Source organism: Ursus arctos, unplaced genomic scaffold, assembly GCF_023065955.2.
Source record: "Ursus arctos isolate Adak ecotype North America unplaced genomic scaffold, UrsArc2.0 scaffold_8, whole genome shotgun sequence".
Classification (NCBI taxonomy): domain Eukaryota; kingdom Metazoa; phylum Chordata; class Mammalia; order Carnivora; family Ursidae; genus Ursus; species Ursus arctos.
The window spans coordinates 72,489,706-72,509,128 of record NW_026623100.1 but is presented as its reverse complement, the minus strand read 5'-3'; the positions used below and the strand labels follow the sequence as shown (position 1 = coordinate 72,509,128).

At 36.4% G+C, this 19,423-nt stretch overlaps 1 protein-coding gene across 2 annotated transcripts in view; it reads right to left on the bottom strand.

The window, feature by feature from the left end:
* SMC6 (structural maintenance of chromosomes 6) overlaps positions 1-19,423 on the bottom strand; it is a 70,467-nt gene that overhangs the window by 25,734 nt on the left and 25,310 nt on the right. Inside the window, exons 11-20 of one of the 2 annotated variants that reach the window (XM_026519218.4) lie at positions 17,685-17,831; positions 17,321-17,409; positions 16,978-17,142; positions 16,393-16,571; positions 14,964-15,168; positions 11,772-11,886; positions 10,225-10,385; positions 4,304-4,439; positions 3,079-3,159; positions 1,828-1,998 (exon numbers count right to left, since the gene is read on the bottom strand). In XM_026519218.4, the coding sequence (XP_026375003.3) occupies positions 1,828-1,998; positions 3,079-3,159; positions 4,304-4,439; positions 10,225-10,385; positions 11,772-11,886; positions 14,964-15,168; positions 16,393-16,571; positions 16,978-17,142; positions 17,321-17,409; positions 17,685-17,831 (1,449 nt within the window). Of the gene's footprint in view, positions 1-1,827; positions 1,999-3,078; positions 3,160-4,303; positions 4,440-10,224; positions 10,386-11,771; positions 11,887-14,963; positions 15,175-16,392; positions 16,572-16,977; positions 17,143-17,320; positions 17,410-17,684; positions 17,832-19,423 lie in introns of both variants that reach the window. The other variant, XM_057309204.1, reaches the window with a different exon arrangement.

The window sequence follows — 19,423 nt, the reverse complement described above, 5'->3', positions numbered from 1 at the left end:
AAAGAACAGAACTTACTCTTTGTCATTTCTTGTTTTGAATTTTAAATTGCCTGGGATGAATATTGTTTTAGTATATTTCATCATTTTGATTTTAAGTCACCCTGTTCCAGCCCTCACCCATTTAAAATATTTTTAATCCTGGGGCGCCCAGGTGGCTCAGCTGATTAAGCACCTGCCTTTGGCTCAGGTCAGGATCCCAGGGTTCTGGGATCGAGCCCCATGTCTGGGCTCTCTGCTCGGAGGGGAGTCTGCTTCTCCCTCTCCCTCTACTGCTCTGCCTGCTGTGCTCTCTCACTCTCTCTGTGTCAAATAAATTAATAAAATCTTAAATATTTATATATTTTTTAATACTACCTTTGTTGTGACTTCACTGCTCTAATTCCTGAGTCCTGAATTCTACCTTGTCTATTCCTGACATTTTTAAATATTTCTTACTCTTAGTTTTTTTTTTAAAACTAATTTTGTCTTTTTTATTTTAGACTTTTTGCCTTTTTATTTCCTGTAGCAAATGCTTTAATTATTTTTCTCACCATTATCTTCAATACATTTTCCTTCCTCATTGTTTTACTATTTAAATGTTATATTCTTCAGGGTGCCTGGGTGGCTCAATCAGTTAAGCCTCTGCCTTTGGCTCAGGTCATGATCACAGGATCCTGGGATCGAGCCCCACGTTAGGCTCTCTGCTCAGCGGGGAGCCTGCTTCTCCCTCTCCCTCTGTCTGCTGCTCCCCCTGCTTGTGTGCTCTCTCTGTGTCAAATAAATAAACAAAATCTTTTAAAAAAGTAAACTTTACATTTTTCTTAATCAGATAACTTATCAGTCTGTTTTTCCATTTTCTATTCTTATTGCAAATAAAGAAGAGTTATGCTGCCCTGGGTTAATGTCAGGCAGGATCCCAGCCCCTGGACAGTGGCTCCAAAGAGACCACAGCAAACTCTTTTCAGGCAGCACGTCTGGCATCTTCCTTTAATATTCTCCCAACTCTGTAAGTTAGGTTTTCTAAAATTGTCAATGGTCAAAGTATAGTAAAAGTTATATGCACAATTCTTTTAAGCTGTTCAAATATCTAAATCCATTTTGATTCAAAGGGGGTAGTTTTCCTGCCAAAAAAAGGGAGTATGTTGAAACTGTATCATCAACGTACCCCTCTCAGACTCTTAAAAAATACTATTCATTCTTCTCAGTCTTATAAATAAAATTTAAACTTAGAATAATTGAGCTATTTATAAAAATGATAATGACAATAAGGTATTGATAACTAAGCTAATAAACAACACAGGGAAATGTACACAATTTAATTGTTAAATAATTTTATTTTCCTAAATTTGGTTTCAAAAAGCATATGTTAAAAAAAAAAAGGCCAGTTTCATTGAGGTTGGAACATTAACAGACACGTTAATAAACAAGAATTCAGTAGCACTTTATTTCAAGTTGGCTTTTATATCTAATATATGACTATTTTTATGTAACTAATGCCTGAATTACTGAAGGAAAGAAAGGAGGGACAACAGAAGAGATGAGCACAGAAACAGAACAGACGGACAAGATATCCCTGCTTCTGGTTCTAAAAACAGAAGAAAATCACAAAATAAAGAGGGAACAAAAGCTGTAATCTTCTGGGGGAAACAAATTTGGCAATTTATGGTCCGAAAGACACGAACAGAAGTGTTTAATTCTAATTGACCTACTGATGAAAATTTGGTTTATATCCCATTTTATGTGATTATATTTACATTTGACCATATTAGGGAAATATCTAGCAAGTACAGCGTGAATACACAACTAAAACATAAAATACACATATAACAGAGTAACAATAACATATACCTTAAGTGGTTCTGCTAGGTCTGAGAGCTGATTAATTTTCTGTTTAATTGCATCATACTTGTTTTCTGCTTCTATTTTCAGACTTTTAAGATGTTCCATATTTTCTTTTTGTTGTTCCATATTTTTCTCAACCATTTTCATTTTGATTTTATTTTCTTGAGCTTCATCTTCCTGGTTACATTTACAGAGCATATGGAGTTAATTAAAATACTTAAGTTGTGAAATAGAAAAACAGTACGAAATTCTGAGAGAGGAGACACTAAAGGCTTCAGGCACTCTGATGAAAGACAAATACAAAGACTACTAGTATATTTTCATACCCTTAGTGGTAAAGCAGGAAGTAGAAGAAAATGATTCAACAAAAAGAATGACATTTGGGAGACAAGTTAAACTATACTGTGCTTGAGGTCATAATCAAATGGAAGAACTTTTACTTTATCTAGTTACTCTTTCTCTCAAAATGCAGTGTACTTAACTAGTGCCAGACAATATGTTAGATGCTGAGTAAACAAAAATGACCAGGACATAGTCCATACCTTTAAGAAATCTAAGGAATTAAAGCAGAAAAATAAACAATGAACAAGATTACTAATAAAAAATGAAGACAAATTCTCATTCATGGAAAGCTCCAACAGACTTTGTGTGTCTTGTTCACTGTGATATCCCCCAGCACTTAATATGGTGCCTGGTGCAAAGTGGATACTTAATAAATATTTATTCATTTTAACCAGACCCCAGCTGATCTAATGCACTGCTTATTGTAACTCAGAGAAGCTAAGCTTAATGTCATAAACAGCTCCTTGAGAAAAAAATATATAGTAACAAATGTGTGATAAATTAAAGTGAAAACCAATTTCTTGGGAAGAAAAAAACCCAACAATGCAGAGACCAACTACAACTGACTAAAAGATATCCATTAATATCAATACTGATTAACTGTGAAATATACCATGCTAGACAGTTTGGTTTGAAGGGCCACTTGTTAGAAGCACACTGTTTAAATTTTGATATTTTATTACATGTAGTAGAAGATGAAATCAATTATTATGCATGCAAGTTACATGTACAAAACATTAAGGAACTTGAATGCCATAAGCCAGGGAGTTTCTACCTCATTTGCAAATGGAGACAGCAATCATAAAAAGTAGCTCCAATTAAAAGGATTTAAAAAAGGCTGAGAGGAGATGCTATTAACCTAAAGGATAATTTCGTCCTTTAACATTACATTTAAACTGAGGAAAAGAATCTTACCAACGTTGCAATATCTATGGACTGGTGTTCTTCTATATTCTCAAGCTCCCGAATTTCGGAAATACTTTCTGTTATTTTTACCTGAAAGAAAAGTATTTCAATTTTAATAACATAAAATAAAGGGGTGCCTGGCTGGCTCAATCAATAGAGCACGCAACTCGTGATCTCACGGTTGTAAGTTCGAGCCCCACGTTGGGTGTAGATTAGCTAAAAAAATAAAATCTTTAAAAATAAATAAATAAATAAATAAATAAATAAATAAATAAATAAAATTAAAAACAAAACAAAACCCCGGAAAGGATATATCAATCCACAAAGTCCTTGTTCTGCTTTTGTTACAGATGGTTCTGTAGCTAATGAAAGAGACCACATTAGTATTAAATGAACAAAAGGAAGTCATGTATAAAGTCAGCCGTGATCAGCCTTATTGCTAATCCACTCCCATGAAAAAAAAGATGGAAGAACTCCATCTTAGCATTTAAAATGAAAATGTTGAATCCACTGAGCAAATCCTCTTCTGAAAGACCCAGATTGAGGTTATGGCAAGATTACTCCAATGCAGTGCTTTACAAAGTACGACCCAAGCACCCCCTGGTGCTTCTGAGACTCTTTCAAGGGGTCATGAGGTCAAAACTATTTTCCTAAAAACACTAAGACATTATGCACCCTTTTTTTTTTTTTTTTTTTTTTTTACTATTTACAAAAATATATAAATGTCAGTTTTCTCAATTTTGGTTTTGGAAATATTTTTGGTTTTGGAAAAATATAGCTATTTTCCATAAAAATGTTTTTGCTAACACATGAGTTTTTGTTAAGTGAACCTCAAATATTCTTAAAGTTTGTTTTAATCTTTTAAAAGATTTTACTTATTTTTTTGAGAGAGAGCAAGCGAACACACGAACATAAGTGGTGGGAAGGGCAGAGGGAGAAGCAGACTCCCCACTGAGCTGGGAGACCTCGATGCGGGGCTCAATCCCAGGACCCTGGGATCATGACCTGAGCCGAAGGCAGCCGCTTAACCAACTGACCACTCAGGTGCCCCTTAATTTTTAATAATTAGGTAAAACCCATACAAATGAAAGCTCTTTTAAGACTGTAAAGGGGCTTGAGGACAAAAAATTTGAGAACTGCTCCTCTAAAACTACATGAATGGTAGGATCTTAAAAATAATTTGGAAGTAGGTAAGTTGAGAAAAACAAAAAGACTTTTTTTTTTTTTTTTTTACCTTTAACTCTCTATAATGTATTTGGCGCCTTCTAAGAAATTCTTCATTGCGCTTAATATCCTTTTCAAGGGCAAACAAATGTTCCTGAAGATTTAATATCTGGGCCTTCTTATTTTCAACTTCATTCTCCAAGTCACTGGACAGAGAGGAGAGGAGAAAAAACACCTTCAATCTATTTCTGAAAATTATAAATACTTTAGATCTTTACAAAGAAGAGCTTGTGATAGCTTATTTGTGAAATTCTATTCAACTAAACCAGTTCTATATTCCTACTAAGTTATTAAAAACATGAAAATATAGAGATTTCAGAAATCTAAACTGGAATCGTATTTTACTCCTTTCATTAAGAGATACTTATGATCTCTGTGTGGCAGGCATCATGCATCGTGATAGGCAGAGGTGGAAACAGAATTAAGGCATGAAGGAATCAAACAAAAAGGAGAAAAAACCAGGAAATAAGCCGTAACGTTACAATGTGAACTGGACACTTGACATCCGCAGAACTACGGGAACACAGGAGTGAGTCTGGGGGAAGTGACAACTGAACTGTATTCTCTAAAGGTTCCCTCAGCTGGACCAACTACGGGACATGGAAAGACAGACACCGAAGCACAGAGAAGTGAAACAGAGAAACCCAACAGCTCAGCATGTGCTGTCGAACGTGAGGGAGAGCAAGGGATAGAGGACAGGGAAAAGGGATGGAAGAAAAAGCCAGCAGCTGCCAAAGCTACAAAGGGTCTCTGTGACAGCTGTTGCTTCTTCAGAAGTCACCTCTTCCCGCCTCACTGACCCAAGCACCTGTCTCCCGAAGTCGTGTGCCTGGTGGGAGAGAACCACCTTTGCAGTTAAAAACTTGTCTCTGATGGACAGTGTCTGTCATATTTCGGTAAGATGCATATTTTCCCACATTTTAACATCTCTGAAGTCATCTTCCAGTTGATGGTTCAATTAGCAGCATTTTTTTCTTTTTTTAATAACAGAGCAGCTTGAATTTGATGAAATACTATAACTGTGCTACCTTGCCAGAATCCTCAAAATGAGAAAAAGACTCAAGAAATGTCAGCTGAATGAATGATAGGCATGAGGAAAGGAGGAAAATAGTTGTGGTATTCCTGGTAAAAATGGGGCCAGAGCTTAAGATGGCTCCTCAGGATTTCATAAGAAATATTGAATTACCATATATAAACCTATACCTTTATTAACAGATGGTAATTTCACTAAAAACAATAAAATATTTACCAAGTAAACAAACTCTGAAACCCGAGCCTAAACCAAAAATAAAAATGAGTGAAATAAGCACAGATGATATTGTTATACTATTTCCTGAATACTTAGAATAACTTAAGCAATCAACATAATTTACATAAACGAATCTGCTAAATTGTACAACTTCCTTTTTGTTGGGTAGGATGAATTCTGTTACACACTTTATTTTATTTTTTTTCTTATTTGAGAGAGACAGAGATAGTGGCAGAGATAGTGAGAGAGATCACAAGCCTGCTTCTCCTGCTCCCCGCTGAGCAGGGAACCCGATGTGGGGCTTGATCCCAAGGACCCTGAGATCACGACCTCAGCCAAAGGCAGACGCTTAGCCAACTGAGACACCCAGCACCCCTTTCATATAGTGCTCCTCCTTAGCTTTTAATTAATTTTTACACGGAGCAAGAACCTTTGCTACCTAATGAAATAGGTACGACAGCCGAGCTAAGTGTGTGTGTGTGTTGTTTGCATGGGATGGACACGTGCTCCTGAGCCGCCTATCTTAGTAGCACACTCCTCGGTCTCCAGCCCTTACTCCGCTGTGTTTGTCTCCACAGCACCTGACCTAGTTAGTATTCATCCATAGTCTACTCCACTTTCTTAATATAAGCTCTGGGATGAGGAATTTCTTGTACTTTATTTTGTGCTGTGTCCTGTGCCCAGATCAGGGCCTGGCATATTAAGTACTCATTCAATATCTATTTTAAAGAACAAATGCAAGAATAAATTTGAAAAACACACTCTGGGGACACCTGGGTGGCTCAGTTAAGCATCTGCCTTCGGCTCAGGTCGTGATCCCAGGGTCCCAGGATCAAGCCCCGCGTCGGGCTCTTTGCTCAGCTCAGAGCCTGCTTCTCTCTGCCCCTCCCCTTGCTTGTGCTCTCGCGCTCTCTCTCTCTCTCTCTTTCACTGACATAAATAAATAAAATCTAAAAACAAACAAAAAAACCCACAGTATATTTTGGAAAATTACATTAAAAATGTTATAGTATTTTGGCAATTCAAAAACCCACAGGTAAACTTTTTTTTAATCATCTTGTATGTAAGCAGTAACTGCACTGGAATTATTCTGAGAGCTACCTTATACATTTTTCTTGCACCTTATGTGTACTTTCATCACGGGAAACCACACCGGAATAATCAAACCAAGTCAGTATCTGCAGTTAGCACTTAAAACCCTTTGCCTATTAAGAAGTCACTCTGTTCACTATGAAACTGTGAACTAAATTATAATCTTTTCGCTTAAATTCCAGAGCCATTTTTCATCAATAGGAATCTGTCAGTGCTGAGTTGAAGAGGGTGTAGAGAAGCACCCTTCATATATTCATAGTATGAGGGGAAATCAGGGAATCTTTCTGGAGTCATTTAGCAATCACTGTTAAATGGTCAACTTACACAAAAATAAAATTAAAATGTTCAATTACCTATTTTAATAACTATTAAAGTTCATTTAATATTATACATATTAAAATATTAGTAATTGTTAAACATTACTAAATATATAAAATCGAACCATAAATTGTATATTAATATATCAATTATAGTCATTTGGCAACAGCTATTAAATAACTTAAAAATTCATATATCCTTTTACTTAGCATTTCCACTATTAAGAATTTAAGCTACGCATACTTTCGAAACTATGGCGAGATCCATGTATGTGTGTTCTCACTGCAGCACTGCTATAAGAGGAAATGGCAAACAACTCCTATGTCCATCAACAGGAACTGGCTAAGCAGCATATTGATACAGCCACACCGAGAGGTAGTTCTAAAGGTGCTGATGTGGTATGATTGCCAAGATACAACATTGTCAGAAAGAAAGCAAGATACAGAAACCACACGCATACTTATACACAGCACAGTATGGATGAACTTTACATGTAAATGGAAGAAGCCAGGCACAAAAGGTTGCATAGCATATGTTTCCATTTATATGAAACATCCAGAATAGACTAATCCATAAAGACAAATCCATAAATGGATCAGTGGTTGCCAGGAGTTGGGGATCGCGGAAGTAACGGCTAACAGGTATGGGTTTTCTTTCTGGTGTGATAAAAATGTTCAGGAATTAGCTAACCATGATGGTTACACAACTCTATGAATATAATAAAAATCTCTAAATTGTATGCTTTAAAATGGAGTGAATTTTATAGTATGTGAATTATATCTCAATTTAAAAAGTCACTGTATGGTACAAGGATATAAACTGTTCTGGAAACATGTCAAAGAAACTGCTAAACTATTTACTTTTGAAAGAGGGATGAGGGGGTGCCTGGGTGGCTTGGGTCATGATCCCAGGGTCCTGGGATGGAGCCCTGCATCAGGCTCCCTGCTCAGTGAGGGGCCTGCTTCTCCCTCTCCTCCCCACCTGTGCTCTCTCTCGCTATCTCTCTCTCTCTCAAATAAATAAATGAAATCTTTAACAACAACAAGAAAAGTGATGAGAACAGTTCATTCTGTGTACTTTTCTACACTGTTTGAACTTTCTCACCATATACATATGTTCTTTTTAATCATGTTTTTAAATGACAACAAGGACTATGGAGAAACAGGATTACGAGCTACTTTTGTTTCCTGATTTATACTTTTTTATATTTAAAAAACACTAGTGAATTTTTCTAAACTTCCAAATATCAGGCAACTATCACACTGAACCAGGTCAAAACAGATGACACAAAAACCATCTAAATATCATTAAAACTTGGTATATTCTCTTTCTTTTCTTTCATTTTTTAAAAATTTATGTGTATTTTTTCCAAAAAATCCAGAAATTTTATTTCCTTCAGTGCCGTTACCTCCTTCCTACATTCTTTCAGACTTGGCTCTTTAAGCTATTAGCCTTTTTCTCTTTTTTTAATTGAGGTGCAGTTTATATACAATATTACATTAGTTTCAGGTGTACAACATAGTGATTCAAAATTTATACACATTATGAAGCCACCAGCACAATAAATCCAGCAGCCACCAGTCACCAAAGTTGTTAAAATATTAATAATTATTAATATTAATTATATTCCCTACGCTGCACATTACATGTCTATGACTTACTTATTTTCCAACTGGAAGTTTGTACCTTTCAATCCCCTTTGTCTCTTTCAGCCATCCCCTTATCCCTCTCCCCTGTGGACAGAGACCGTTCAACCACCAGATTGTTCTCCGTATCTATGAGTCAGTTTCTATTTTATTTTATATGTTCGTTTGTTTCGTTTTTTAGATTCCATATATAAATGAAATCATACAGTATTTGTCTTTCTGCCTGACTTACTCAAGTTAACATAATACCCAGAACAGTATATTTACAATTAATAAAGTTTATCAATGTGGGAAACAATTTTTAAAAAACCAGTGTTCACCTGGCTTTTAAAACAAAAGATGTGTCCCCTACACATTAATACAAATACTGTTAGCTAAAAATGAAGCTAAGCATCAACTTGAAACCTTTATTACTAAAATGATGGAATCAGAGATCCCAGTTTGCTGCTGGGATATATTTACGATCTTTTCCAATAGTGCCATACTTCTTTTCTTTAAAACTCGGGACACAAATGCACGAGGTGATTTTTGCTGAAAGTGTGAGGAGCATACAGTAATGCCACCATGATATTTTTATACATTTGCACTCATGTCTGCTTGAATACCATATAATTTAGTCTTACCCAGTTAAGAATTAGGAAGGCTTAATTTAAATGTCATGGCACAATGGACAAAAACATCACCTTACAGGTTACTTTTATACGGGCATATTTACACATCTATCCTCTCAGAAACACTCAGCGTCATTGTACAATGTGTGCTTTGTGCCATGACACCAAAGTGCTGGTCATTCAACTTTTTTCTGTTGCTAAGGAAGAAGTTGCACCAAACTTTCTGATATCCATTATGGCTACTGTTCTTTATGCTGCTCTCAAAGTCACACAAAAATGACGAGTATTATTTGAAAAGAAGAGATATATTTCAATAAAACTCTCATTTCTCCTACATATATGTTATTTACAATACTTTCACTTTTACTCAATTTTCTTAGATATTAGTTTATTTAAGTTCTAAGTTCTTCTACTGAAGGTCTTGCAGGTCACTAATTTAGTTTCAACCCATCAATTTGTCAACTGAATTCATTTGGTTAGAAAATCATGTTTTGGTACCAAAAATCCTTTCTGCAATGCTTGCAAATCTCATTAAACACACAATTTTTTTGTTCAACTTCCTACTTTGTCTCTCCTGGCAGCTCTATTTTCCTAGATGTGTGTTCTAATTGTGCTGATCTTTTTAGAACCGTGCAACTTAAAATACAGTCAGAGACGGAATATGGAACTCGAGCCAGAATACAAACCAGCACACCTATACTCTCACTGAGAGAAATCAGAACTAAATGACAGGACAGTGGTTTAGCTGATGGACATTCTGAGTTCAGCTCCAATGTCCTTACAGATCAGCTGGTCAAGGGACCACACTCTGTATTCTTAGCACAGAACACTATTGTCAAAGTGATAATGGGAAACAACCATCAGCCCAGAATTCTACACCCAGATAAATGATCTTTTAAGTCCGAAGAGATTATTCACAATCCTTCACTGAGATCATTACTTATAGTAATATGAAGGGAACCAAACCCTACAGGAAGCAGTAGGAATTCCACAGTAACACTACATTGACACTAACCTTATCTCAGAATCCACATCTTTGCTTAGGAATTTAGGTCTTGTATTTTCAGATGAATAGTAACGTCCTGCAAAGACTTGATCGCCATCAGCAGTAAAAGCTTCTCTACAATTCTTGGGTGGCTTTTGAGACTGCATTACTGCACGAGCTACAGAATTATTCTAAAAAAATAGAGGGGGGACAATACATTTTTGAAGTTATGCCACAGCATTTCTGATACACAATTTCAAAATGTTACCTATCATTAAGATTAAAGTGTTTTTATTTAAACATAAGTAAAATAATTCCAGAAAGTTAAATAAAAGAATTTCAAAAACAACTCTCAGGATTCAAAGAATTAAAACTATTGACAGTCTTTAGAACAACATAGTAAGCAATGCTTTATGACAAACTGACTTAAGTTCTAATGCTGCTATCCATTAAAATTTTAAGTACATTTTCACATGAAAAAATATTTACTTTAGACCAGAGTTCATACAAATCTTACTTTTTCTTTTTTTTTTTTTTTTAAGATTTTATTTATTTATTTAACAGAGATAGAGACAGCCAGCGAGAGAGGGAACACAAGCAGGGGAGAGGAAGAAGCAGGCTCATAGCAGAAGAGCCTGATGTGAGGCTCGATCCCATTAACGCCGGGATCACGCCCTGAGCCGAAGGCAGATGCTTAACCGCTGTGCCACCCAGGCGCCCCCAAATCTTACTTTTTCTAAATGACTTTTACAGCCAGAAAAGAAAGACGTAAGTGAACAGCAAATTGCAATAAAAGTTGAGTACACTTAATCACGCAGGGAAAGCCTGGAAATAAGCCCTAGAAGAAGTAACATGGGCATCAGGCTTAATGGAGGCCTAGCCAACCTCTGGGGACAGACAAGGGGGCTTCATTATTTTCTTTCAAGTATCCTTCTAAAGTATGAGTGAACAAAGCCCACAGATAATTACAATATGACCTTGCAACACATACACTGTATATACATTTACATTACTGATACCATTACTTCTCAGTTTCTGTTAATGAGAAAAACAAACTCTACTATGTTTGTCTTGATTAGATCTCTGTTTTGAATTTCCTTTTCCTTCTCAGCAAATTTATGCCAACAATGATCTAATCCAGTAAGTACAAAAAAATACATAAATAGATGAAGAGTAAATACTGATTTATAATTTTTAAAGTTTAAAGATAAAGAACTCATAAAATATCAAGCAGAGCATTTGTTTAAAAAATAGAATAATAATAATACACTTATTATAAGCGTAAAAAAATGGATTTGGCAGCCAATCAAGAAAGAATGAACAACAACAAAAAATAGAATCATTCACCAAAATAAGATGTATTTGTGAAATATTTACTGAGGAATAGCCAACAATAAAAAGTTTCCTCGGGCAGAAAACTTCTAAGCCAACCAGATCTGTATTATTCTATAGTGTCCTATGATGTAAAGTTATAGTGGTAACACATGCTAACAACTCCATAATATAGAAGGGGAAGATTTCTTAAATTTCTTTTGGAAATTTAAAAGTGACAAAATTCAGCAAGCATCTTATCTTACTTTGATCAGAAGCACTGTCTCTATGCTTCTCATGTCAATCAGGCTGTTTGCAACCACTGCATTATCTATTTCTAAAGCTGTCAGGACTGTTGGAAACTCTGGATGATAAGCAGCTCTAGGAGACAAAAATATGTAAGTATTAAAAAATTGCATACTAAAAAATACGTATTACCAAACTTTAATTTTATATACCTATATCTCTTTAATGTGTGACTATAGATAAGACAATGGGAAATATCTGATAACATTTAAAACATCTGTCATAGGTTTCTTTTATCTAAACAGCAAACATTTATATTATGTGCTAGGCATTCTAAGAATATTATAAATACTATCAGCCCATTTAATCCTCATAATAACTATGAGATTAATAATATTATTCTCTAATCTAGAGGAGTTTGTTCTTAAGATGAGGGCAGGGGCAAACCACTGGCATATGATGTTTAAAAGTGGAGAGAAGTCAATGGAGTAGGAAAGTTTAAGGTTCAAGGGAGAGTTGAAATAATTAAAAGAAACGGTCCAACAAACCAGGTAAGAAAGCATGCAATTCAGAGCCTATGTAGAATAAATAGCTTTAGAGAGAAAGCACATCTCTTGTGCTGAGCAGGATAGATGTACAGACGCAGACACGGCTACGGGTGGCTAGCATGCTGAGCTGTTCGGCAGCCTGTACTTCAGAGGGAACAAAGCTGTCTTTATAGGAAACACTATTCCTAGCATCTCCTGGGGAGCGATACACTACCCCAGGCTCCTCTGCTGAGGTTCTCTAACATAAGCCTATATGCCTGATTCATTCTAATATTCCAATATTCTTCCCTATGTTTAAATAACATGCCCAATTTTAAAGCTTACCGTTTGAATCACAATATATACTGATAAAATTCTTCACAAAAAATCACCCCTCCAAAATGTCTGTAAAGGCAGCCGAAGTTGAGAGAATATTAAATGTACCCAACCTTCAATATTCTGTCAACACCTAAAAGTAACATCCAACTTCCTCTACTACACCACCAAGTTGAACAGCAGCAGAATTCCAAACTGCTCTGAAAGGCGAATGCCCTGGAGCTGCTCCATCAACCTCCACCTTCCCACTGTCACCACGAGCGACAGCTGCAGCCTTCCCGGCTTACCATGCCCGTGAAACCTGCTCTCACCTGCATCCGGCAGATCCACAGATTTACTCCCGCACCTCACTTTCTTCCCTCTCCAGCCTAAGCCTCAGGGCCAATTAATGAACTACCTTCCCAGCAGCACTTTCTGAATTGCTTGCCTCTTCTCCCGTAATAACTACCCATCTAAAAGACCCTAATGTAGTATTAGTCCAACGGTACACATTCTCGACTCAAACTGTTAAAAAGCCAAAAATCCTACGGCCACCATGGGTGTTTGACTCGTGAGTGGATGTTGGGTCCGCTTCCTCTCTCACTCTCCCAAACTTACCCAACTCCTGAGCCCCTCATTCTCAGCACACAATTCACCTACTTCCAAGAAGTGACATCATGCGGCACAAATGGAGCTCACTCTGCAGCCCTTCAGAGGATGAGACACTGCTAGGAGACTGGAAACACTGCATGCAGCGGGGCGGTGCCTGGCATTCCGACTCAGAAGAGTCCGTGCAGCAGGTCACGAGCAGTCCCAACAGCTGTTCAGGACTCCTGTCCCTGGTCCTCAAAGGACAGTGCTGGTGCAGCGAGGATATTCCTCACAGAGCCAAGGTCTCCTAGCAATCTCCCAGGGACAGTTTCCAAGGTCCCCGTAGGGAAATGCCTAATTGCGAGTCACCATACTGGCATTCTACCAGCTGTTCAGAGTTCTTTCACTCTCGATGCAACCAGCTGTCAGGGATCACCTTTACCATAAGCAATGTTGTCTGACAGCACAACCGAAATTTCCCTTTTATCAGGTTTTAGAAATCAGGAATCAGAGCCAGAAATTAATGTAGGGTCATATTTTCATGCTGACTGGGAAAACAGTTTGCCCTTAACTCTCAAATCCTTATTTCTAGCCTAAAAGCTCAAAATTGACAATTCCACAACAGGACTTATCTGCTTTTGACAAATCCACTTTTGCCTTAGGCTTTTCCTAAACCAACTACGAGCACATCTGCTCAGTAGTCACTCCAGCCAGAGACCTAGCAGTCATCCTCAATTCTTTCATTCTCTTACATTCGAGTAACAAGTTTTATTGATTTTGTCCTAAATAATGCTTTTATTTTTATTATTTTTTAAAGATTTATTTATTTATTTATTTAAGAGAGAGAAAGAGCATGTGTGCAAGAAGTCTCTGCTGAGCATGGAGCCCGAAGCAGGGCTCCATCTCATGACCCTGAGATCATGACCTGAGCTGAAACTAAGAGTCAGACACAACCAGCTGAGCCACCCAAGTGCCCCCTAAATAGCGCTTTTAATCTGCCCCTTGCTATCTATGATGCAAATGCTATTTTTTGCAGAATAACTTATGATGCCTTGCCACTATACGTTCTGCACATAGAATTCTATTTGCTTATAAGGCAATTAACCCTTATCTATCACTTAACAAATTCATCAGGTCAGAAGACTGATTGTTCGTCCTCTTTTCTCTAATTTCTTCGCTAACCTGCCTACTAACATATAATTACTCTCTCATCTGAACTATATCTGCATTTTGTGATCCAATTTTATCAAAGCTGACAAAGAATAAATGAGAAAATATGTATTATATTTGAAAGTAAAGTGAGTAGCCAGTCAGCAGTTAGAAAAAGGCCAATTTCAATACTGTGCCTTGGAGAAGGTTTGTTAGGGTCATCAAAAAAAACCCACCACAGCTCTTTATGGAATCTGCAAAGCGCCTTGAGAGTTGAACTGTGAGTACTGAGTGCCAAAGCTCTTCCTTGGTACCTCCACCCCCACATACCCCTTAATTTGCCACGGTCTATATCACTTCCCTCAGTATAATTTCTATGCCACACCACGCCCCTTCCCTGTCCTGGCTCCCACAATAGACCCTATGTAAGGAGCTCAAGGGCAGGGAGCATGTCTTATTTTCTTATTTATCTATGTGTCTCCAGTGCCTAGACTGAAGTTAAAGAAGTGGCTTGAGGAAATTTTATCAATCAGTACTACAGATTTGGTTAAATAAAAATGTCTTAATTCTTTCTGATCTTGGACATGATTAAGCAAAACCAGAAATGGCATTTAGCTACCGATGTCTCACCTGTGTCTGACATCATACATCTCATTCCGAAATTCAGAAACTATTATCTGCGGCCGTGAGGTCCCTCGTGAATAAAACCTTTCCATCAGTGCCTGAAGAACTCTTTCATCGGCATGGTTATGGCAACAATAGGCCTGCAGAAGTCCTTTCAAGCAAGATTCGATAGCCAAAGCAAGTTCAGGGTCGCGAAGATGAATGCAAGCTCCTAAAGGTGAGAGAAAATTATTCAACAGCCCCAAAATACTTACTTTGAAATATTAATGTAACTATCTTCTTATAATAGTTTATAAATGACTTCAAAATATTTTCATATAAGGAAGCTTAAATGACATTACAGATCTTAATGTTAACTAAACAGGAGATCCCCACATATCCACTGGATACACTGGGGAGAAAACCCATCAAATCCTATGAAAAGAACTGCCCCACTAACTCCAGTGTAAATCAACAGAGGTTTTTCTACTAAGTGTATACTACTCCAGCCTCTGAATGGCATTTTGAAAAGCAAACCAAAAGGCTTACAGATTCTTTAATATTTTCTGTAAAACTGATTAACTTTGGGATGTTAGAATCGGAGAGGAAATGCCTCACCCGTTGAGACGGATCCTGGTACAGAGGTACGTACCGTTTATATGAAGAGACTTTACCATACTACTTAACACCGTGTGTGATGCTGTAACTTACACAGTCCTACAGCACTTTAGCAACAAAACATACTGATATTGACAGCATCCTTTTCACTTAACGATGTTACAGAATTAGAGAGAACTCCTCAGGAGAATTCAACAGATACATATATTTTTTAATCTCATGTATATATGGGGATAATTCAATGAAACCCAGGTTTTCCACTTGAAAAAGGACTTAGAAACAATGTTGTCCAACCTAAACAGAAACTAAGAAAAGACAAGTCATTTTACAAAGCTTACACAAAACTCAGGTGGTGAGGGTCCTTCTGACTATATCACTATCACTGGATTTTCCGACTAATCAATTATATTCAAATTAGTTCATTCATTCATTCATTCATTCAAGAAAAAAAATATCAGATCAGATTATTCAACTCTATAGTTATTTTTCTTTTTCATAAGTTCTCTTGCTTTTGGCTAGTTTATGTTTTAAAAATGCAAAAGGAAAATTATAAAGTTTAAAGTGATTTTTTTTTAATGATTTTTTATTATATTATGTTAGTCACCATACAGTACATCCCCGGTTTCCGATGTAAAGTTCGATGATTCATTAGTTGTGTATAACACCCAGTGCACCATGCTAAAGTGATTTTTATCATTATTTCTTAAAATACATACAATTAAAATCCACATACAATTACACAGCTCTTTGATAACAGTTTTAAAACTAGATTCAATAGGCCCTTTCCTGAAAATTATTTTTAATGTTTCTTATATCCAGACCAAATGTTGACAAATACCTAAAGGGCCCACGGGTTTACAGGTAAAATGCCCGCGTCTATAGGCATCATCTATTGCTTCAAGAAGGGCTGGAACATGAGGGCCAAATCTTTTCAGTCGATCAGTTTTACTATCTTTTAATTCTTTCAATTGCCTCTGATTATAGTTCAGTGTATGCTTGACATCTAATTCTTCTCTCCTAAAAGATAAAAGTGGAAAAACAGAAGAGAAGTGTGATATGGTTATACAGAAATATCCAGCCTTTCCCCTCAACACCGGCATACCACTGAATGAGTCAGCTACCCTAAAGACTGAAGGCAGATTTCTTTATTTGAAAATGATTGTGTTACTAGAGAAAAATAGTCTCAAGTCTTCAAAACTTAGCATGAAAAAAGAAATGATGCCATAGGGATGAGGACTAGAAATCCCAGAAATGGTTTAGCTCTACAAGTGTTAAAAAAGTCTGGGAAAAGTAATTTTTAAAGATATTTTATTCAGTACAAGAAACCACCACAACAAAACATGTCTTCTCTCTTCATATAAAGAACAAACCACACGATTTCCAAGTCATTGAAAAAAATCATTCTAAGGATATTGAAACTTACTTAATTCTGATCCGTTCTTCTTTGTCCTTTTCTATGGCTTGCTGAAACTGTTCGATCTCTTGATTGATTGAGCTTTCTTGATCCTTCAAGGCCTTTACTCTCTCTTTTAACCAAGATATTTTTTTTTGCCTTTCCAATCGTTCAGGTTCCAAAGATTGATCGGTACTAACAGTAAATAATCCAAAATGGAAAATGTTAAATGAAAAACTGAACATTTAAAAAATACAAAGCATTGTGATAAAATCCCTTTACAAATAATATGGAAAATATAATACCCCACTTTGCTGAGTTTGCTGTATTACAAAATGAGGTATTCATGAACATAGCAAAGTAACCATCTCACCTTTTCTTTAGTTCTTCAATTCTTTTGCAAAGCTGTTCATCATCTTTCTTTAATGCTCTATACTCGTTTAGAGAGCGATTATATAAAACCTAACAAAAAATTAGACACAGTTTGGTAAGATAAAAAAAATACATATCTATTCAAATCCACTTTTGCCAAATCTTCAAATCAGAGGCTAAATATATGCAAAAAAATATTTTTAAAACAAAGTACATAAATGGCCACATGAAACCATTATTTTTTAAAGTCTGAAAGCAGTACAGATTTCTACCTAATTACAATACCTCTACTTTTAAAAGTAAATGAACAGTATTTGTATTTGATATGTAGTATTTAATATTCCAGGTTGGAAAATTTCTCTTACCTCAGCTTCATTATAGACCCTTTTCTTAGCAGTAACATCTGTTTTCAATGCCATACATTCTGGTGCTCGTGCCTTTGTCTCTTGACTAATCTTTTCCAGTTTATCTTGAATATCTTTGTACTTTTTTTCTGCTTCATTAAGTCTAACCTTCAAGAAAATAACATTGTTGGAGAGTATTTTACTTTTCTTCAATAAACAGAAAAAAATTTTAAATTATATATAGCAAATAACAAACTCAGTTTCACTCTAAATAATCTCAAGACATTGGGTAAGCAAACATAATTACATAAAATTCTAAAATACAATTTTTCACATTTAGTTATCCAACAAATGTGCTATCTGCTGGGGATACAAAGATAGAGTAACAATGGTCTGCAGGTAACACAATTAAAGGGAGATAGACACAATTTAGCAGAAGAACAGATTGCTTAAATTGATCATACTTTGGATACCATAATGCTTAAGTTGGTTATGTCTATTTATAATTGTGGAAGCACAAAGAAAGAATCCAGAGGTCTGCCAGAAGAATGCCTCCTTCAAAGCAGAAGTAGCATTTGAGCTGAGACTTGAGAGATTAATACAAATGGACCAGGAGAAAAGCTGGGGAAAGGTGTTAGAGGCAGATGGGAAAGCATGCAGAAAGGCACTAATACTACTTTCAGAAATGAAAATATTTGGAGCTTCAACTGAGAGGGTAGTGGTAGGAGCTGAGCCGGAAGCATGGAAGGGCCCAGATTTCCCTAATGATCAGCTTACAACTTAACCCTCCAGACAACAGGGAGACAAGACATCAATTCTGTACACCAAGTTACTTTGGAAGCACGAGCAGGGTGGAGGGAAAAGTAAAGCAAACAATTTTAGTGAAGAGTTAACATTCCAGAGCAAAATGAATTAGACACCAAAATGGGGCGCTGACAATAGGAATGGATTAGAAGAGATAAATATGAGAACTATTTGGATCAGGGATCAGCAAACTTTTTCCAGAAAGAGCCAGATAGTGTAGCTGACACTATTTCTTCACATCCCTTCCACTTAACAGTCATTCTATAATCAATCACCATGCATACTACTGCGTGAAAGGTTTTATGTAAGACATGGGGAGGATACAAATATAAAATAAGATCATTCTTACCCTCCAGAAATTTACCATTTGCTAGAGAGAGTGCCCAAACAATAAGTGGGGCAAAGGCCTGCAGAACTAAAGTAAGGTTAATCACCCTGCCTCAAGATCCTCCTTTTCCCATTTATTACTCAGACTGGATTTCATTTTTATTACTATTTTTTTTATTTTTAAAAAGAAATATTTTATTTTGAAGTAATCTCTACACCCAATGAGGGGCTCAAACTTACGACCCCAAGATCAAGAGTCAAGAGTCATATGCTCTACGGACTGAGCCAGCCAGGCACCCCCGGATTCCATTTTTAGATTGGAGATTATCTGAAGAGAAAAATAACTTAAGGTCTTCCACTATGACAAGCTAGGAAATGAGGATAAAGACAATTTGGTGAAAAAAAATTTTCAGAATATTCTCACAGAAATGAAAATCTGAGATGAGAAAAGGTGGGTGGGATTGAACTTCCATTTGCTACCTGAAGAGGGAGTAAGAAATTCAGCCTATTTCTGTTATTTTTACATATTTTTTTCTTACTTTTGATGGATTAATAATAACATAACACTTAAAGGAAAGAAAACATATCTGCTTATCTTGAAAAAGCAATATAAACTAAGCTTGGGGGCC